We start from the raw sequence: 18346 nt of genomic DNA, 5'->3' as shown, positions 1-18346 counted from the left end.
AAAGAAAAGCAATCGGGTTCTCGAGTCTCATTTATAACCGTTGTGACGCACAAAACCTGAAACATGTGTTCGCCACTCCTCACGCAAACATTGGGATTTATAAAAACAAGCCAAAGCAAAAACAATAGGGTTCTGGCCTCCAAAGCCTCGAACCCGAATTAAAACATATGTTTTCTTCTGTTGATCGAATGAATCGTTAATTTCACTGAAAATAAGGTATCATCACCACAAGAGGGCGACACACTGGAGATCTACCATGAACTCTTTCACTCACACGCACAGACACACACACACTCTAGACACACACGCTCACACTCACACGCACAGACGCAGGTAACCCGGATGTTGACGCGGAGGTTAACCCGGATGTGAAGTCAGTAAGTCACAGTAGTTTCCGGTCTCTCCTCCTCACCGACGTCTCTCGGAGTTCTGCCCGAACCTGCGGCTCCAATTCCCGCTGCAGCTCAACGTCAGCCTCGGAGCAACATGGCGGCGGTTCGAAGTTTCTGCAGTCAGACGGAGCTCATCATGGCGGCGGCAGTGGAGTGTGTTGTGTGTGTCCTCCAGGAGACACTTGGACACACGGAGAGGGAGGACACAGCGGTGAGGACAGGCGGGCTGTACATCCGTGTACTAATACTAACAAGTTCATATCAGAGTATAAGTGTTCATATCAGAGTACATACTTGTTTATATCAGAGTATATACAAGTAAATATTAGAGTATGAGTTTATGTCAGAGTTTATAAGTTTATATCAGAGTATACGTGTTTATACGTATATTTCAGTGTGAAAACAAGTTTATATCAGAGAACTGACAAAACACTTTTTTATTGAATAATGTAATTATGATTTGATGTAATCAAAATATTACAGTCAGCTGATAAATATTACTCTGTCATTAGTTGAACACGATGGTCACACAGAAGAGATTTGATTCAGTTTGTCATTTCTTACAGATTCAGCTGAACTCCGTCCTCAGCGTCATGTCAAGAGAGGCTGTTCGTAAAATCTGCAGAGTTTTTACAGAACTTTATTTGAGTTTAGAGAAAGAGAACAAAGCTTGGAAGGATGAAGTAAAACATCTGAAGTCTCAACTGAAGAGCCAGGAGAACTGTGCCGCCAAGACCTGCCAGACTCAAACACTCTATAAGATCATCCCAGCAGGTTGGTGCCCTAAACGTCACAGGGAATGTGAGGGGATGGAACCTGAATGCATCTTAACTTGAGGGGAGGGAACCTGAACGCATCTTAATATGAGGGGAGGGAACCTGAACGCATCTTAATATGAGGGGAGGGAACCTGAACGCATCTTAATATGAGGGGAGGGAACCTGAACGCATCTCGTAGTATTTTAAGTCACCAGCTGCACAGTAGACAGTTTACAGGTGATGGGTCATGTGACACATGTTCTCAGGTCTCCGGTAAAGAGGCTTGAAGATTAAACAGTTTGGTTTTGTTGAATAGATATTTAAAACAAACTTTAGTCTATGTCGGTAAGTTGTGCTGAAATGTTTCAGCAGGGACATCATTTGTTTTCAATCATTTACTGATGGTTAAAGTATTTTTATTTTAGAACTTCCCCAAAACACAGAGGATGGAAAAATAACTTTGTTAAACTTAATACGAAGTTTACATGAGATAAAATGTTAAGGTGTTTTTTGTCCTTTTATGGTCTTTTAATATCAATAATCAAGCTTTTATTTTAATGAACTGAATCTTACAGATGGGCGCGCTCTGTCGCTGGACATCGACCAATCAGCAGGTGACCCTGCTGCTCTCACCATGGCCATCCTCAAGTCCACTAAAACAATATGTGGCGGCACCCAGGTCCCCCTGGTCACCATCAGCCAGCCACTGGCCTCACCAGTCACAGGCCAGAGCAGCTGTGGCCCCCATGTGCTGCAGGAGAGAGCAGACGGGCCCTCTCCTGACATCGAGACTGAGCTGGTTTTAGAATCGTTTCAAAATCGATCACCAGATTTGATCCGGTCCTCTTCACACATGACATCACTTCCTGTGGTTAATGATCAGCCAATTGGTGAGCTCGCAGATGAATCATTGAACGTCAGAGAAGATCTCCCTACACCTGAAGAAGAGCCAGCTCTGGATGTAAGTGTGAGATCAATACTGATCAATACATCACTGTCGCGTCACACCCCCTTTATGAACTAATCTCTGATCGATGTGATTATCCATTGATTGATTAAAGGTTTATTATTGGTCGTCAGATGACTGTGCTCATCATGAGAGAGCACGGACAGGTAAAGAAAAAACAAGAAGTGACCAGTAAAAAACTGTTTCAAGAGATCATCTGCAGATTTACTCCACCGATTGTCTTTCACACATGAAGCCAACAACAACTTGTCTATTAGACTCTGTCCCAACTAGTTTCAGGGGTAAACTGTGTTAGAGAGCAGAATCCAATACAACTGAAGTAACTGGTGACCTCTTCTTCAGACATAAAACAACATAACATGCCTCCAGACTGTTCGTGTGGTGTCATCAGAACCCCAACCCTTGAGAAGCAGGAGGAGATGCTCTGCTAAGACTCGCTTAAAACAAATCCTCTGCAGGATTCAGTTAAGGGGTGGAGCAGCAGACAAGCAGGAAGTATTATGCTGCTAAGATCTTGTGTTTTAAGTACAACACCGGCGCCCCCTCACATTTACCATTTGTTGCTGTTGTGAATGTGTCGGCAGTGTTGTGCAATTTGTGAATTGAAAGTGTGGGAAATCCAGACCCAATTCTGTTGGGATGTCACAACATGAAAAACTGTTTTTGTGTTTTGCAGAAACCGTTGATGGAGACAGAAACTGATGAAGATGAGACGGGGAGTCGACCAGGTGAGACATCTGAAATCTACATGAACCAATGAGGGACAAAATAATTAAGAAGTTAGATTCACATTTACAAAAAACGAGCCCTACTGACAGGATTCCCACTGACAGGTGCCCCATTGACCATTGAGGTGATGGTTTGTGTGTTTTGTGTATATAATAAAAACCTTGTGTGTTGATGCAGGGCTGACTGATGACCAGCAGAGGGAAGCAGAGCGGAGGAGGAGGAGGGAGTTGTACAGACAGAAGAGGTTTTTCTGTGAACTGTGTAACAAAGGTTTTCATCAGAAACATCAGCTGAACAAACATGCATCGTGTCACCTGAAGCCGTTTCCATGCAGCTTGTGTGATAAAGGTTTCTACAAAATCACCACGCTGCACAAACACCAGCTGAGCCACCAGCTGAGGGCGGCGCAGGAGAATGACCCCGACAAGCTGCTTCGTTGTGACCAGTGCGACAGGAAGTTCAGACTGCTGCGACAGCTCAGAGCCCACCAGGCTGCCCACCGGCTCGAGAAGACGCCACTCGGCTGCCACGCCTGCGATCGCACCTTCACCTCCTCTAGTGCTCTCCGCTATCACGAGTTGTCGCACACCAAAATCAAGCCCTTCATGTGCGACGTCTGCGGGAAGAGTTTCACACGGAAGAAGAGCCTCCGAGAACACCAGACCGTTCACACCGGTGCCCGCCCGTACATGTGTCAGACTTGTGGGAAGAGCTTCTCCACCGCCAGCAACCTTCGCGTTCACAAGAGATCGCATTCAGATGAGCGACCGTTCAAATGCAGTGAATGCGACAAGGCCTTCAAGTGTCGCATGGGTCTGCTGCAGCACGCCATCGTCCACTCCGGAGAAAAACCCTTCATGTGTCAGACCTGTGGCCTTAGCTTCGGACTCAAGTACAACCTGCAAAGACACCTGCGGCTGCACAATGGAGAGAAACCTTTCAGGTAATCACAACAACAGTAACACAAGAAGGTGTTTAGAGTTAGGAGTTATACATTTAAAATTAGACTCTGAGACCAAAGACATGGGTTGACACATCACCCAGTGTTCATAATCCTGGTGCCATCTATGGCAACGGTTGGGGTTAGGCAGTAACAACAGTTTTACTGAAGCAATAACAAAACATATTTTGTGTATATTTTTTAACTTCCTCGTTCACTTTCTGTTGTGTCTCAGGTGTGATCAATGCGGGGAGGGATTCACCGGGACCTGGGCTCTGAAGACTCACATGCTGGTTCACGGAGTGGAGAAGCCATTCATGTGTGATTTGTGTGGGAAGACGTTTTTCTACAACTGTCAGTTGCAGAAACACCAGCAGCTGGTTCATCACAGTAAAGACGGAGGGACGGACAGAGGAAAGGGAAGACGCAGTTCGTCTGGGATCAAACCATTCGGCTGTAAAATCTGTCTGAAGAGCTTCAGCAGCAGCACCACGCTGAGGACGCACGAGAAGAGTCATGCAGAGAACAAGCAGTTCACCTGTGACACCTGCGGGAAGTCGTTCCACCAACGACACATGTACCTGTACCACATGAGGCAGCACAGCGGCGATCGGCCGTACGTCTGCGGCATCTGTCAGAAAGGGTTTCTGCTCTCGTCCCAGCTGAAGCAGCACCAACTGCTGCACACTGGAGTCAAACCTCACCGGTGTGAACAGTGTGGGAAAGAATTCAGGACGCCACAGAACTACCACCGCCACCTGCTGGTCCACACCGGAGAGAAACCCTATCAGTGTGTGGTGTGCAGCAGGAAGTTCAGGCAGTCCAACCAGCTCAAGTCTCACATGCAGATCCACACGGGCGTGAAGCTGTACTCCTGTGACCGCTGCAGTCAGGGCTTCTCCGACTCTCGGCAGCTCAAGAAACATTGTTGTGGAGACGACGGCCTGAACGACCTCGAGTCCGGCAGCAAGCCGAGGAAACACGGGGACGAGTTCCCATGGACACAAGAGTTTACAAACAGTAACAGCTGACAGGTTTCTTAGAGATCAGTAAAGATTTGGGATAAATGGCTTCATTCTCGCCAGCCAGGACTTCAATGAAAGATGGACCACATGACAGCTCTATCGCCCCCTGGTGTCTGGCTGCAGTATAGGTCATAAACCTCCATGTTAGCAGATGGGACCAAACAAAAAAATTAAAGTAGACGTCAAATAAATGTTTGTCAAAGATGTTTCTGTCATTTCAGGTCGTTCTTATCTCACTGGTGTTTGTTCAAGTTTCTGATCAGTTTGGTTTGAATTAGTTATTTAATGATATAAAAGCAGGCGGAGACGTCCTGAATGGTCGAATCCATTCCACGACCTTCACTGCACAGACTCATCAAATTAGATCAACACAAGATAGCAGTATTGGTATCAGACGTATCGTCCGTCTTTATATACATTCACTTATTGTATACGTAGTGACTGATCTTTATATAGATTTATTTAAATGGCATCAGTGTGAGAGAGAACAACAATTGTTTTAGGGGTTAGGAACGAATTTACAGAGAATTATTTTCGTCCTTATGATTCAGTTCATAGGAATAATGAAACATTTCATTTGTTTTGATCGATCACATTCGCTTGTTTTTTATAAAATATGTTTTTATCATGAAACAAATAAACATCTAGTTTCAGAAAGTGTTTTTATTAGTGATGCTGAAGAGATTATTTCGATGGTAATAGAAATAGATGTTAATTATTTTAAATACAACTGACTTGTAAAGTGTGAAATGAACAAAGAAGATCTAACAAAATCTCAGGACTTCAGAAAGATAATCAAACATGAACATTTCATTGAAAGCTTGGATTTGTAAAGATACTTTCCAGTCAAATTAAATACTGTGGTGTAGGAAATAAAACTGATTCAAACCAAATAATACTTTGATAAACTGAAGAAAGTGCAAACTTGAAAATATCATTTTGTGTTTCAGTCATCAATATTGATCATATTTGGGATTTACGACGCTCCTGAAGGCAGCGCTGGAACTGTGTGACGCATGCGCACAAACAGGCGATTCACGCGGGTTCTCAGCGTCGAAAGAGTTCCGGTAAACACGGTTCTGTTCCGGCTCTGCTCGGGTTGTCGTCCGGTAAACACAGGTCTGTTCCAGTTCTGCACAGGTTCTCGTCCGATATACACGGTTCTGCTCCGGGTCTGCTCCGGGGAGTGACCGTCAGGCCCGGGACTGAAGCCCGGGTGTCGACCCTGAGCTGAGCCGAGGAGCTGCTTCGGCTCCGCGGTGAGTTTGAAGTTCTTGTTGTTATGGTTAGCGGTGTTAGCCTGAAGCTAATGTTAGCATCAGCTGAAGCTAAGTCTATTATCATTGAGCTGGGTTAGGGTTCACCTTTGACCTTTAAGTCCTTTTATATAAACCTAGTTAACTTAATTGAAAAATAATTAAACTTTATTTAAATCTTCCTGTGACCATCAGCTGCGTCAGCAGCAACTGGTGCTGCCTTCAGGAAAACTCGGGATTGTCCAGACTTCTAGAAATGTTCCTGATGAGCTCGTGACAGGTCTTCGTAATCAATCCCTATTTCTGTCATCATCGATTAACAATTGTGTTCACTGTGTGGGTCACGTCTAGTGTTGTGTAGCAGAAAAACTGCGTGTGCACATGATGTTGGACTCCTTTTTTGCAGTGTGTTTGACATGTCGTATTGTCTATAAGGACCAAAGTACTGGGACAACTTCAGGAGCTTTTATGACTTATTCCAAATCCATAGGCATTAATAAGGAGCTGGTCCCCTCTTTGCAGCAGCTTCACTCTTCTCCAAGACTCTGGATGGTGTCTGTGCATTTCTGCTCCTTCCTTCAGAAGGTATGTGTGAGACACTGATGCTGGACCAGAGGGCCCGACTCTCCCTTCTAGTTCATTGGTTAGGGCTCGGGGCTCTTTGGGGCCAATCCAGCTCCTGAACGCCACACTCACCCAGCCGAGCCTTCATGGACCTGAGCAGAGTCCTCGAACACAACACTTCCCTAAACTTTCCACAAAGTTGGAAGCTCAGAATTGTCCAAAATGTCTTGTTCAGCTGAAGCATTAAGATTTAAGGGTTAAGGCCTATGTATGCTTCTCCAAGTCCGTTACGGACGACGGGATTGGACGGACTCTTTTTCATTTACGGTTTTCCGAAGACTGTCGGTGCTGAAAACAATTCACCGGCAGAACAGTAGGTGGCGCAACGGACGACGAGCTTAGAGAAGCCTACCTTATGAAGCTTGAAGTGAAGAAGAAGTCAACGTTTGTTTATTTTCTTCCTCCTGGCTTCGCTCACACAGTGAACGATGGCAACTAACAGACACGTGGAATGTGATGACGCGTGGAAAGACAGTTTTAGCTGAAATATAGTGACGACAAACGAGTCATAATGTTTGTGTTATCGTTTCTTAGCGCAGCGGTTCCCCGGTCTTGTTTCCGAACTGCGTTGCTAATTCCACAGCTTGAAGCTACACGGAGGCAGCTAGCTTCCCCTCAAGCTTCCACACACAGTCAGCAGGGACTCCCGATACTAACTACTACCAAGTGTTTGCTTCTAACCTGTCGGTGTTTGAGTACACACATGCCGTCAGGGCTCTAACCAGCCACCGTCAGCCGGACAACTCTGCTGGCTTAACACACTTGTCACATTTATCGTAGAATCGTGTTTGGGTATTGTGATATAGGAAATGAAATAGGAGGTTTGAGGTCCGGAAATATGAGATTCCTGAAATGATGTTGTTAGCGGACCAATCACAGCCAAGGGCTATCCGTAGGCCCTCCGCCTTGCCGACGTGTGGTTAAGGCCAATGTATGCTTCTCCGAGTCCGTTACGGACGGACACGTTTTGATTTATAGTTCTCCGTTGCTGAAAACAATTCGGCGCCAGAACAGTAGGTGGCGCAACGGAAGACGAGCTTAGAGAAGCCTACCTCATGAGTTCTCAGAAGGAGTCCACATTCATTGTTTACCTGCTCCCGGCTTTTTACACAAACAGTGTACGATGGTGACTCAATAAAATAAAGTGACTTCCAGCGGGTCAAAATGCTGATTTTATCATTTCCTAGCGCAGCGGTACCCCGGTCTTGTTTCTGAATTGCGTTGCTAATTCAACAGCTTGAGGCTACACGGTGGCTGAGGGGTAGAGTGGTCGTCCTCAAGCCTGAAGGTCGGCGGTTCGATCCCCAGTCTGACCCATCTGCATGCCGAAGTGTCCTTGGGCAAGATGCTGAACCCTGAAAGGCCCACCATAGAATAACAAAGTGCTGCGATTAGATGCACTGTATGAATGTGTGTGTGAATGGGCGAATGTAATACTGTACTATAAAGAGCTCTGAGTCATCTACACTAGAAAAGCTCTATATAAATACAAAACCATTTACCATATAGTGTAAACTCTAGAGCAAAGCAAACTTTAGTATTGTTCAGATCCTAATAACTTATGATAAGTGTGGTGTTTATTGTGTGAAATGTGGTGTAGTGAGGAGTGTAGTGAGGAGGGAGGACATGCGGCAGGATAATACAGCACGGAACAGGGATACCAAATTCAGAATGTGCGACTGTCATAATTCTGAAACCGTGGAGGGCCACAGAATCTGTTTGACGATACCTTTGCTTGTTGTTTTATGTATGTTGTATGAAACTCAGGGAGACCCACAACATTTTCATTGTACAGCTGTGCAAAGACAATAAAGGCATTGTAATTTATTCTATACATGATACATCATGATACATGATGATATACTTGAAGTTCCCCTTGGTAACCACAGAGGTGTTTGTGGGTAATACCAGGAAGGGGTTATTCTCTTAATAAGATACATAACCACAGTGAGAACCATATGTTTTCCACCAGGAGGCGTCACAAATACTTGATTCAAGTATTAAATAACCTCACATGCTAAATTGAAAAGTTTTTATTTTATTTAAAAAAATCAGTCAGCTGATCTCCACCTGTTCTGTCTCAACACAGGTGTGCTAGCTGTGTGTGCTAGACATCATTAACTGGAGGGAGATGTCTCCAGTCTCAAAAGAGCAGGAAGGAGGAAGGGTGGGACGACGTCTGTCTCTGGACGACTGTCGTTGTCCCGTCTGTTTGGAGATCATCATCGAACCTGTGAGGCTGCCTTGTACACACACCTTCTGCAAGGTAACACACACTTTCGGTTCCTGTCACGTGTTGACCAGGTGAATTACTTATTGCTTCTAACGGGGTCCACTGGGGCCAACTGGATATTTTAGGCGAGAATTCATTTTTCACCACACAAGCCTTAGTGCATTGATGTGAAGATCATCAAAATAATTAGATCACAATTCATTTTATTGTTTATTTACTTTACTTAACTTGATGATTTCCAAGAGGCAGTATTTGTTGTGTTGTAAAAACATGGAGAAAGCAGCAGCAGATCCTCACATCCACTGTTGAGACATTGTGTGTTTAACAAACAAAGATATTTTGTAACATCTGTAACAAGTTGTCGATCTTCGATAGATAATTAAAATACCATCATCATTTTTATTGATATATGTCAATATAAAACTTTGAAATGACTTAAGTTAGTGAATCAGTAACTTTTGAACATTTACTGCCATTTCAACAAACGTGATCAAACTGAAAATATTGTTCACTCTAATCATGATAAAAAACGTTAATCCAGTCTCGTCTCTCCTCTCTCAGGTGTGTTTCCTGGAGACGGTGGATAAGTCCACGCTGTGTTGTCCAATGTGCAGGAAGAGAGTTTCATCGTGGGCTCGTCTGAACAGCAGGAACAACACGTTGGTAGATCAGCAGCTATGGAATCAGATCCAGAGCAGCTTCCCTCTGCAGTGTGAACGCCGCCTCAAGGGTCAGGAGGACGAGGACGACCCAGGAGGTACCCACACATCCCACAATCAACTATAACTGTGAAACATCCCACAATAAACCATAACTCTGAACTTGTGTGTGTGTGTGTGTGTGTGTGTGTAGTGTTGGTGTGTGCTCCCTCAGTCAGTCGTCCTGGTGAAGTCCGACAGGAATACGAGGATCAGATCATGAAGGTAAGATTCACTTCAGTCTTCACACTGATCAATTATCAAATTAAAATGTCTGAAAAAAAAGGTTTTATTTGTAATTTATGATTGATTATTGATTTCTGACATTTGTGTCAGTGTCAGCTGAAAGGGGGTGTGTGTTACTTTCCCCCAGGTTAATAAAATTAGCGTCACAATTCTTTCCTATAATCAACCAATTATAGAGATGAAGGAAAAAACAGTTAATTTATCATCTAGGGCAGCAGGGCTCCATCTGATTGGCCCAATATATGAACATGCATAAAGTAAACTCATTACACGTGGACATGGGACTGTTCACCTGGATGGTGAAAGTCAGAATATCCATTAATTAGAATGACTTATCTCTGTCTCTCCCTCCCTCTCTCTCTGTTAAATTCATTAAGTTACTCAACCACTAGATTTAAAGTAATTCATTGACCAAGAAAGTTTAAGATTCAAGATTCAAGATTCAAGATTTTATTATCAAATGCACAACAATAACATGAAGCAGTCGCTGGCAGTGAAATGCTTGAGTCTCAGGCTCTCTTCTAACAATGTTCAAGTAATTACAACCTATACAATAAAATAAGATAGAAATAGTATAAATAGAATAAAATAGAATATAAAATTAGGAAATAATGTATATATATAAACAGCTGAGGATGGCAGCAGGCAAAAATGTTTATGGCTGGGGTGAAAGGGGTCTTTAATAATCCGGCTGCTCTTCTTCCTGCACTGCTGGGTGTAGAGGTCCTCTATGGATGGTAGCGCTGTCCTGGTGATGTGCTGGGCAGACTGCACCACCCTCTGTAAAGGTTAGGGCTTAGATCCATTGAGCAAAGAGTTTGGGTATAAATGATTTGGTGTGAATGTTGAACTAAATCAAAAGCGGGTGTATTTTCAGCTGACGGAGGAAAAGCGAGTGATGGAGGAGGAGGAGAAAAGGGCGAGCAATGAGTTGATCCAGAGGCTGTTGGCGGAGGAGGAGGTGGAGCTTCAGGAGGAGACCAGGAGACGAGAAGGAGATGAGCAACTCGCCAGACTCCTCAATAACCAGCTGGTCTGTGTTGTCATGTTCCTGTGCTACTAATAGGGTTGCAAAGTTCAGGGAATATATAAGTTGGAAACTTTCCATGGGAATATACGGGAATTAACAGGAATAAATTGGACATTTTGTGGGTAATTTATACTAACTGTATTTACCTTGTCATATACAGACATAAATATAAACATTTTGTTTTGTCATAGGCTGATTTGAACCCTGAGGAAACTTTGGGCACTTGATTAGATGCTTCTGCATCTTTGTGTCATTCTTAACATAGTTCTTTGCACAGTATTCATAAATGAACACAGCCTTTCATCTACATTGGCTGGGGTGAAATGTCTCCACACAGGAGATAGTGCACGTGGAAGTGTTCTGTAGAATAAGATGAGAAAAATCTTTTCAAAAAACACTAATGCAAATCCAGAGATATAAATAGTAAGCCAAATAATTGGAATCGTCTTTAAAAATATTTTACAATTGATGGATAAATGAATAGAAAGAGGCTAGATGAACATATTATCAATCCTCAGTCAGCATGCTCCTATATTTTCCAGTAATATCATTGAAACTTACCTGACTAGTCCTGCACACTACAGCAGGCCTCAGTAGCCCTGCTATAGAGTGAAGGATGCTGGGAGTTATCTGTGCATGTGATGGAGAAATGCACAGTGGAGGGTTGAAGTTCAACGTGCAGCGTGTGCTGCTTTCCATACATCTTTAAAATAGAGTTTTCAATGATGTTTTTATTGCTCATCGTTTAATTTGCTTATATTTTTTTTTTCAAAATTCCAGAGCTCAATATTCCCATGGAAAGTTTCCGTAAGGTTTCCGGAAATTTACCGGAAAGTGTCCAACCCTTTGCAACCCTAGCTACTAATAAAGATACAGGTTTCAAAAACAGTGACATCATCAGCTAAGTCACTCAGTGATTGGCTGAGAGATTCTAAAGTCACAGCTCTGATTGTTAAATCTTCATCTTCCTCAGAACTCTTCGCCGGTGACTCAGGGAAACATCCTACCTGCTGCTGTGACTCCTCCCACTAACAGACAGAAGGAAGTTGGATCCATTGACAGGTGAGTTGATGGATTTCAGCTTGACAGATTTCAGATCAGGTTAGGGGTGCTATTAGCAGTGCCAAGAGACAGTACAGGGACAACGTGGAGTCTCACCACCAGGGTTCCAACACGAGGAACATGGACTTAACACCATCTCAGACTACAAACGAAAGACCAGCAGGGCTGAGGTGGTGTCTGCATCGCTTTGAGAGCATCTCCCCGACTGTGGAGGCACAAGAGCCCCAGGAGGACCGGACCCCACCTGGCACCTGGCCCTGATGGCATCCATGGCCGAGCTGTCAGTGTGTTCACAGACATTCACAGACACGTGTTCACTGCTCCAGTCTGTAGTCCCTGCATGCTTCAAGGAGACCATCATTGTCCCTGTTCCCAAGAAACCCAAAACCCTCTGTCTGAACGACCACCCTCATGAAGTGCTTTGAACGGTGCTTCATCACCTCCTCCATCCCTGGATCACTGGACCCTCTTCAGTTTACCTACGGGCCAAACAGGTCCGCTGCAGACGCCCTCTCCCACCTGGACCAGAGGGACACGTGGGCCATAACATTGAGCCTGGTCATATTTTCACAATCACTAACAGTAATAATAATAATAATGGCTTATTTTTATATAGCGATTCAAACAGGACTCAAGGTTGTTTACATGTTTGTGAGAACAAAACAGTAGAGAAAAAAAAAAGGATAATACAAGTACAGAATAAATCATTTACAGAACAGGAGGGTGGAGCATTAACAGTAGTGAAGAGTTGGGGCTTGATGAGATTTTTAAAATGTCGAGAGATTCAACGTTGGGTAGTTTAGCAGGGAGAGAGTTCCAGAGTGGGGGGGCTGCGACAAAGAAGCCTCTGTCTCCAAAGTTTTTCAATTTGGTTTTGGGGATGGAGCGCAAACCTGAGTTAGAGGACTGAGCTGAGTGCAGTGTAGGAGGAGGTCGGTTAAATATGGTGGGATTTGTAAGTGAGGCCTCTATCGGGAGCCAGTGGAGGTGACTGAGGGTCGGCCTGATGTGCTGCACTTATTGAAGTCGTTTCAGGATGTTGTCAGGTTCACACAACAGGACTCCATTACAGAAATCCGTTGGGAGGTGATGAAGGCATGAGTGAGGATTTGGGATGTGAAGGAGAAGGTGGAGTCAAGTGACAGTATTACTTAAAGTCTCATTCATACATTCTACTCATTAATATATTTCATTTTAGTTTATAATTGATATTTTAGGTGTATGTTTTATTACTTATTTTTTTAATTTATTATTATTTCTGCTTTTGTGCAGAAAAGAGAACTATTTTTTTTTTTATATTTTGGAGCATGGCTAGAAACAAGCCTGTGTGAACTTGATGCATGATAAGGTCTCGAAAGAACCATTTTAAAACATAAGAAATATTAAATAAGACCTTTGAAAAGAACTAGTCTGTGACCTCTGTTGCTGCAGTGCAGGGTTTCTTGTTGCTTTAGTGCCACCTGTAGGTCAGAGGAGTGAAAAGACCAAAAACTTTTGCTTTTGTTGTTCCAGGTTCTTCAGTCCTCTTTCATCAAAAACCACCTCAGACTGCAGCTCCGCCTCCAACAGCCTCGACAACAAGGTTGGTAGGACAGGTTGTTGGTACGAGGTTATTCACCTGTAGGTGACATGTCGTTAATCATGTACTAACACATGACGATTCAAGTTTGAAAATACAGTTTAAATTGTATCTTTTCTAATTAAAACAGAAACAAAGGTCAATGAGATGGAGGGGGACTGAACTGAGGGGCCGTCAGTGAGTGTTTGTGTTGTTTCAGGAGAACGTGGTCGTCTCAACTAAGAGGAAAAACTCTGACCTTGAGATAACAGACGAGGAGGCAACGACCTCCAAACGAGGTTGCCCCTCCTCCTCCCCATCTCCTGTGGGGGGGCTGGAGTCTGAGCTGCAGAGTCCACAGCGGCAACAGGAGGAGGGCGACCGACGACTCGCTCAGCTCCTCCAGAAGGAACTCGACCAGGAGGAGAAACTGAGAACCACAGACCGACGCAAAGGTTCTGCTGATGCTTACCCGCTCCGTGACAAAGGAGGAAAGGTTGCTGTCACCACGCCTAACAGATCGTCCAGGAAGATGACGAAGATGTCCTCGTCCTCGTCCTCGTCCTCGTCCTCGTCCTCGTCCTCGTGCAGGGGACAGAAACAGACCACCCTGACTGACTTGTTCTCCATGAGCAGCTGAAGCTCTCTCTCTCTCTCTCTCTCTCTCTGACTTTTCTTATTTTCATTGCTTATAATAAAGAAAAACTAAAATGATTCAGTCACCTGATTTTGTCACATGTTTAAAATGTGTTCATCCACAAGATTTGTGTCTTCTGATTGGATGTCTAATGACGTCTTATGATGTCACGTCAACGACACATGACTCGACTTTGATCGTCAGTCTGAAAACGTGACGATTACATGTTTCCAGTTACGACCGATGAGACTGTTGATTAAAGAGTTACGATGAATCTAAATCATGTGTAAACAGATGTTTTCAGAGGAAGTTTCATCATGGTCAGGATCGTGTGGTTCCTCTGTGGTCATGTGATCCATGTTGACGTGTCATCACGTCCTCGTGGATCAGACGTGTCGTGTGTTTGAATCCCTGACTCAGACTGAATCATGTCCCTTTTCTGAAATTCAGGAAACAAGACTCCCACGAGTCGTTGCTGCTCTGGATTCCTGTGACTCAAACTGATCTAAAATAAGAAGAGAACTGAAAATAGAGAAAAAGATGAAGTGACCTCTGACCTCTGTCACTGGTTTGCTCTGATTATACCTTGTACTGATAACCTGTCGCCATCTGATCACATCGTTTAATGAATCCATAATGATTGTTATTGGCTATAGTGACCAGATGTGTGAGTGAACATCTGGACCCCAAGGACAGAGGGGAGCTTCAGGATGTTTCCTGTTTCCACACAGCTGTGGGCGTGTCCTTGTTTCTGTGTGAACGCTCTAAACGTTTGTTCCTCAGACTGAAGTGGATCAGCGGCTCGGCACTGTGAGTCTTATTTTAATGTTTTATATCAGACTTTTTATGAATTGCTGAAATAATGAAACTATCATTGTAATTTTTCTGTCATTGACGCATAAACCTTATTTGTTTATTTTGTTAACAGACATTTCAGTGTATCACTGAAAATGTTAAACTATTAATACAAATTTGATTATTAATCTTATCTTCATATCACTACACTTCTTTATTTTATTTTTTATTAAATGTCTAAAGTGACTTTAAAATTCAGCAACATTCATATGAAATGAAGATCATAAATAACAATATTTAAAATAGTAATTGTAATCTGGAGTCAGAGATACAGGCAGAATATGAGGGAGGTAACAAGTACAGCATTAGGGACATGGAGTAAAATAAATGAATGTGGCCGTAGAAAGATAAGCTGCATTCAAATTGTCCATTTTGCTGCAGAACCTTAACTGAGTGAAATAACCCAAAAGTATTTTAGGGTCCAGCATAATAAGAGTTATTGGGATTCTGTAAAGGATAAGAATACATCTGTCCACAACACTACGTGGGCTTCATACTGTAGATGATTAAAAAAGTGTCGGGGGAACCTGGTCTGATTAGGAGAGATGACATTCATCTGCTTTGGATGGAGCAGCTCTCATTTCTAGAAATATGACAAATCTTATTAGACCGTCCTCACTGTGATAACCCAGAGTGGAGACCAGGAAGCAGAGTTGCACTCTTACACGTTTCTCTTCATTCTATTAGAGCTGTCACCACATTTTGAGGAAAACCTTCCTTAAAATGTCCAGTTGGGACAGAGTCTGAAAGACAAGTTGATGGTTTAAATAGATGAAGAGACCAGTGACATCAGCTCAGAAAGATTTATACAAACTGTTTGTAAAGAACTCTTAACAATATACCTAAAAATAAATACTTTGTAGTTAATGAAACATTTATTGACCTTGAATTATACGAAAATAAAAGTAGGGAGGCTCTATTGTTGTGAACAGAATCTGCTGCTGCTTAATGTGTGAAAGTCAAACTGCGGAGAAACACTGGACTCTCCAGAGATCGTCTGAAACGTCTTAACAACAAACTCTGAGCCATTTTAAATAAGTAACTTTCTCTCACCAGATGCAAACACTAACACAGTTGAACATTGTTACATGTTCACTTAGTTGTGTACATGAAGATTCAAAAGTATAGGACCAGCCTCAGAACCCAGAGGAGCTCCACTAAAGAACCATGAGAAACTCACACAGATCCTTGAAGAACTCCAGCTTTATTTGACCCATGTTACAAACCTCCTCCTCAGCTGATTGGTCGGTTTGAGAGGTCATCAATTGATTGTATAAAGATCACAGATATGGGGGAGGAGCCCCGGCCCTGTCTCATGGTGTCGTCATGTGAACCCATCAGATGTGTGTGTCGAGGTGTCTACAGTGTGTGGGCATGTCTCTGGTTCCCATGGCAATCATCTGCATGTTGTCCAACATCCTGCTGCTGCTTCCTGAGCTGAAGACCAACTTCCTGTGGGAGGGTCATGTGACCAGGGAGGCCACATGGGCCACAGGCCTCTGGGCGTCAGGCTTTCTGGTACGTTTGCGTAGTTTGAGTTGAATCGTCAAATTAAACCGTGAACGTTAAACTGGTCTGAATGTGGTTCCAGGTTCTTCTTGGAGCGCGAGCGTCTATTCGCAGCAGCGGCACCAGAGGCTGCTGCGCATTCAGGCGTCAGGTGAGCTGAGGGGGTGTGGTCTCACATCAAGAAGCTGGATAATTGGATAATGTTTGGCGACAAGTTTCGATGTCTTTCTTTTACAGATGTTGTGTCAGGTGCTGAGCTCCACCGGTTGTCTGGTGGCAGCTGGTGGCTGTTGTCTGGTCAGTGTTACTGGCCTCATTCAGGGGCCCCTCTGTCTCTACAACACCACCACTGGCCCCATGTGGGGGGTCCCACTGCGGCCCCTTCATGACTGGTGAGACACTCTCACACACACACTCACACAAATGACGATGTCCAGATGTTTTGACTCTTGCGGTCTCTCGTCCTTCAGTCAATCAAGTTACCTGTACAATGCCACCCTGTGGTCAGGAGTGTGTCTGCAGCCTCGAGCTGTGGTTCATTGGAATGTAGTTCTGTTCAGTGTGATGGGGGGGGCCAGCGGGCTGCAGACTGTCCTCTGTGCAGCGAACGTCCTGAACTCAGTGCTGGGCCTGATGCTGGGCCGAGGTCTCCACGCCAACAAGGTCAGTAAGTGACAAACGGAGGTTCAACCCAAATCATTCATATAAAATAATATTAACTTCCAAGTGTGTGTGTGTGTCTTTGTGTGTGCGTGTGCGTACAGGTCAGTCCAGTCTCAGTTTAAGACGCCCCCTGGTGGATCATGAATGAGGACGATGTTCAACACTTCATATCAAGTTTTAAAATCTTTGAAATTGAAAATGAGTCTTATTTTGAAAAGCACAGATGCACTTTGGATAAAATAAGACTTAAAGATAAATAATGACAATTATTATTTATTAGGGTTCATTATTATGATTATATAATATTTATATATATAAAAGTTATATATGTCACTCGTCAATGTTCTTGTTTTGTATCAGTCAGATAAGGGTGTGTCAGGCAACATGTGAGTAAATAAAGTGTATGACTGTGTGAGTGTTTTTAGTGATTGTGTATTTCCTCCTAAACTTTGAGTTACATGATGTGCACTTTTTTACATATCCTAATCCTTTGTTGAGTTTTTTTCTGAACCACACACACACACACTCACATGATACAAATGATAAGAATTAACATCACAGCTAGATAAAATAACTGAAACCCACATAAAACTACAAAGGTACCACCCCCCCCCCCCCCATCATCAGTTAACGAGTTTTAAGATGAAAACATTATTTTAAGGATAATTTTCATTCTTTTATTCACGTCGGCAGTAACGACATCTGACTACGTCACAATAATCCATATTGATTCGCTGTGTACACGTTCAAGGACTCTGTCGTTTTCTCTGGCCCTAATACGACCAGTGATGACATCACAGTCGCATCACATCCTTTAGGGCCTGGCTGTCAACGTGGTGTCCAAATGACATCGTGGCTGTAGTTTGCAAACATGTCTACAGACTTTTATGACCTGAAACCTTTCTGACCTTTTATCACTTATTAACTCTTCGAACAACTGAACGCCTGTCTGCTATCTCCAAAGGAAACATGTGTCAATCAGGTCTGTGTTCAGATTCCTGTCTCAACCTGCGCCTACAGAACCAGTCTGAACCGGCTCAGACCAACAGCCTTAGTCCTCCTGTAGAAGATCCTTGTATTTGACTGTCCTGCATCTTCACTCAGATCCCTGTGACTCTCTGTTTGATCCTTTCTGCAGAAAGCCTTTTAAAATACACAAAAACT

General features: G+C 43.5%; 3 protein-coding genes across 4 annotated transcripts; all 3 read left to right on the top strand.

Annotated features, from left to right (window-relative positions):
• Positions 1–387: 387 nt before the first annotated feature.
• On the top strand, positions 388–5015 carry LOC133951698 (oocyte zinc finger protein XlCOF6-like). Its single transcript, XM_062385808.1, has 6 exons — positions 388–603; positions 959–1166; positions 1726–2111; positions 2794–2845; positions 3024–3789; positions 4022–5015. The coding sequence occupies exons 1-6, from the start codon at positions 487–489 to the stop codon at positions 4815–4817; spliced, it is 2325 nt and encodes a 774-aa protein (XP_062241792.1). The 5' UTR covers positions 388–486; the 3' UTR covers positions 4818–5015.
• Positions 5016–5822: 807 nt separating this feature from the next.
• rnf168 (ring finger protein 168) lies at positions 5823–14194 on the top strand. 2 transcript variants are annotated; one of them, XM_062385834.1, is made up of 8 exons: positions 5823–6070; positions 8781–8957; positions 9486–9681; positions 9777–9847; positions 10746–10901; positions 11872–11960; positions 13473–13542; positions 13742–14194. In XM_062385834.1, exons 2-8 carry the CDS (start codon positions 8823–8825, stop codon positions 14156–14158), a joined length of 1134 nt encoding a protein of 377 aa, XP_062241818.1. In that variant the 5' UTR covers positions 5823–6070; positions 8781–8822; the 3' UTR covers positions 14159–14194. The 2 variants fall into 2 exon arrangements, with proteins under 2 accessions (XP_062241818.1, XP_062241817.1); XM_062385833.1 differs by having other exon boundaries at positions 13739–14194.
• Positions 14195–14562: 368 nt separating this feature from the next.
• On the top strand, positions 14563–17586 carry LOC133951719 (transmembrane 4 L6 family member 5-like). Its single transcript, XM_062385843.1, has 6 exons — positions 14563–14965; positions 16352–16528; positions 16602–16670; positions 16757–16911; positions 16990–17182; positions 17284–17586. Exons 2-6 carry the CDS (start codon positions 16352–16354, stop codon positions 17302–17304), a joined length of 615 nt encoding a protein of 204 aa, XP_062241827.1. The 5' UTR covers positions 14563–14965; the 3' UTR covers positions 17305–17586.
• The last annotated feature ends 760 nt before the right edge of the window (positions 17587–18346 follow it).

Source organism: Platichthys flesus, chromosome 4 (genome assembly GCF_949316205.1).
Source record: "Platichthys flesus chromosome 4, fPlaFle2.1, whole genome shotgun sequence".
In the NCBI taxonomy this organism is placed as follows: domain Eukaryota; kingdom Metazoa; phylum Chordata; class Actinopteri; order Pleuronectiformes; family Pleuronectidae; genus Platichthys; species Platichthys flesus.
The sequence above is the reverse complement of the archived record's forward strand: the minus strand, read 5'-3'. Positions and strand labels throughout refer to the sequence as shown.